Raw genomic sequence first — 3056 nt, 5'->3', positions numbered from 1 at the left:
CAGATAGAAAACGAGGGGGATGTTTTGTGGACGCCTGATACAAGAGAAAAGAATGAGGATGTTGCAGCCAGGGGGGGTGAAGTTTATGAAATGGTCATTTCTTTATCATACACTTTTTTTTTTCAAAATAAAGTCAAAAGAAAGAAACACAACTTAATGTTTTGACATCAAATGTATATATTTTTATATTTTATGCAGGTTGTTGACTCGGGAAGAGAAGGAGATTGCAGTAGTGACCCATAGTGGTTTCTTGTTTCATACACTTGCTGCATATGGAGATGATTGCCATCCCACGTTGAAGAAGGAAATGTCTAAACAGTAAGTCCTTCTTTATTCTTCTATCCATTTGAATTACAATTTTTTATTCACCTCTTTTTCTTTTAGGTTAGAGGCAAGAATATACTTTCATCCATATGTTTATTATAGTATCCAACTTTCATTTCTTCCATTGCACTAAGAATATACAAAGCAAGTAGCTGGATTTTTCAAAGTAAACTTACTGCTTTAAAAAGTTTTTTTTTTCAAAGTACAATGTTATAATTGGGTAAATAAAATGCCCTAACAAAAAAATACAATCTTGGAATAGAGAAAAATGAAAGTAGGATACACTCTGTAATAAACAAATAAATAATAGTATGTTGCTGTTTCTTGTATATCTTTTAGGGAACAAATTTACAAAAATAGAAATTGAGGCCTCTTATTTGCTAATAAACTTGTAGGATATATATATATATATATATATATATATATATATATATATATATGCGCTTTTAAACGTTGATTTTGAAAGTATGTTCCTAGAATAAAAAAAAACTTCCTTTTTACCAATAATCTATAATAAAACTTATGTCCTGTGAGGGAGTACTTTTCCTTGATAAAACATATATATGTTTATAATAAGCACAAGCTTTTAGATTCGTCTCAACCACACCCATCCATAACTTATGTAACTCGATTGATATATCATACATGTTTTGAAGAGGTTAACCAAGTCTGTTTGTGATTCTGATGTACTCAGCTTCAACAACTGTGAGCTTCGTTCTATGGTCATCATTGATAGAAGGTAAGCAAGCATGCATATATATATATATATATATATATATATATATATATATATATATATATATATATATATCCTGGACAAGGTTTTTGAGTTGAGAATGATTGAATCTTGAGAAACCGTGTTACTGATCATCATCCATCTATTCTGCAGCATGTTAGGATCAAACGCTTCAAAAACAGACTTTCCTGGCAAAATTCCTAGCGGTACTGATGTCCCTAGTGATGTTGTTTAGTAGTACCGTCCCCTTGGCTGCATTTGGTATTTCATTTTTTTTATGCAAATTAAAAAAATTAGATGCTAGGCAGGAAGGATTACAGAAAAATCAAAAGAGATATACGATTGATGTCTAGTGAAGTTGTTACTATTATCCTCTATGTCTATATACTCGGTATCATGTTAGACTTGAACAATGTTTTGTATTTAATAAAATGCTTGATTATGGTTCTGTTTTAGTTCATTATGATTGCAACACAAAGGCAATTTCAAGAATATATTAGGAAAATTAGTTTTTTTTTTTTTTTTTTTTTTTTAATGGAAAAGATTTATTCTTTTTACCTCCACCTGCTACAAGGCATGACAGGTTGCATAATACATGAATGCCCTCATTAGATGACCACTTTTGTTGAAGAAGAAAAAGTTGTAGTTTTTATTACTAGACTGATAAAGCATGAGATGCTATAACTTTTTGCAGTTATGCAAAATGCTATCCAGTTATATCATTGCCAATCCATTTAGAAAACGAGGGAAATGAAGATTCCCGAATATATCTAGGAAGCTATTCAATTCTATTAGACATCCCACTAACTTTACTTGCATACATAAAAACACTACATGTTATATTAAAACTGGATTATGACCCACGTTAAACGCGGGGAACATAAATTAAATACATGTCTTAGGTTGAATTTTAATAAAAAAAATGTTAGATTCATTTTTGGAGTTTTTGAACCAAACTTATTAGATAAAAATATTTAATATTTATATTAGAGCAATTTGGTTTTTAATACAGTAAATGATCTATGTGATATTTGTTTTATCACAACATAATGCGATTTCTTGATTAAAACATGTTGTGTAGTAGCTTTATGAATTGATTTTGTTCGGTATGTCAACCCCCATGGAGGATCATATGGTTCTTTTCATATTAGTCATTTAAAACCAAAAGCAACAATAAGTTGTTAGTACCAACAACATTAAATTCAATAAAGAAATTCGATAACATTACAAATAAAGTGAATTGTCATAATCATAAACATCAAATTTAGACATTTTAATTTGGTCAATTTCAAAGTATTTTTTCCTTATAAAAATTAAAATATGATTTTTCAGGCTACACCCAATCACATATACATATCTTCCGATAAAATAAATTATTACAAAAAAAATGTTATGAACAAAAATATAATATTAATTTCATAAATTGCTACAGGTTAACACTATTAATAATAATGAACTTTCACAAATCTTGCATTTTGGTCACTACATCCAACTAACAAATGAAATTCGGCTTAGAGGATTGATTCAAGAAGTGCATTCATGACTTCTTCTAGCTAAATTTTGAGAACTGTGAAGACCTACTGAGATATGAGTGTCACACCCCAAAACCGAGAACGGCGGAATACGTTCTGGGGTGGAGGACGTCATGTACAGAATCATAACAATGCATAATAGTAAAAACAAGCAACAACATCCATTGCATTAATATAGTAATTGTAATACAAGCGTGTTCTGTACAGTTTGTTAGACACCAAAAAAAGTATAATCAAAATAAAGAGGAGTCTTGTATGTGCTCCGTCTTCTCAAAAGTTGCATCTGTACCTGTCTACTGACGACTTGAGAATACAAGTTATTTTGAAAACGAGTATCAGCATAAAGCTGGTGAGTTCATAAGAATTTAGTGTCATTGCTTGTATAAAAGTGTTTACAATTGTATAACATGAAAGTTGTTATCGAGTTTGAAAATAGTGTGAATCTCTAGAAGATCCTATATTTT

At 30.0% G+C, this 3056-nt stretch overlaps 1 protein-coding gene across 1 annotated transcript in view; it reads left to right on the top strand.

Annotated features, from left to right (window-relative positions):
* The window catches only part of LOC111892947 (phosphoglycerate mutase-like protein 1), a 7096-nt gene extending 5576 nt beyond the window's left edge, over positions 1-1520 (top strand). The window contains 5 exon segments of the mRNA XM_052767797.1: positions 4-72; positions 74-93; positions 199-318; positions 1019-1063; positions 1214-1520. Of these exon segments, the coding sequence (XP_052623757.1) occupies positions 4-72; positions 74-93; positions 199-318; positions 1019-1063; positions 1214-1295 (336 nt within the window). The 3' untranslated portion in view covers positions 1296-1520.
* Positions 1521-3056: the final 1536 nt, after the last annotated feature.

The sequence above is a fragment of the Lactuca sativa genome, chromosome 9 (genome assembly GCF_002870075.4).
Source record: "Lactuca sativa cultivar Salinas chromosome 9, Lsat_Salinas_v11, whole genome shotgun sequence".
Taxonomy (NCBI): domain Eukaryota; kingdom Viridiplantae; phylum Streptophyta; class Magnoliopsida; order Asterales; family Asteraceae; genus Lactuca; species Lactuca sativa.
Note: the sequence above shows the minus strand (reverse complement) of the source record. Positions and strands in the feature narration are given on the sequence as shown.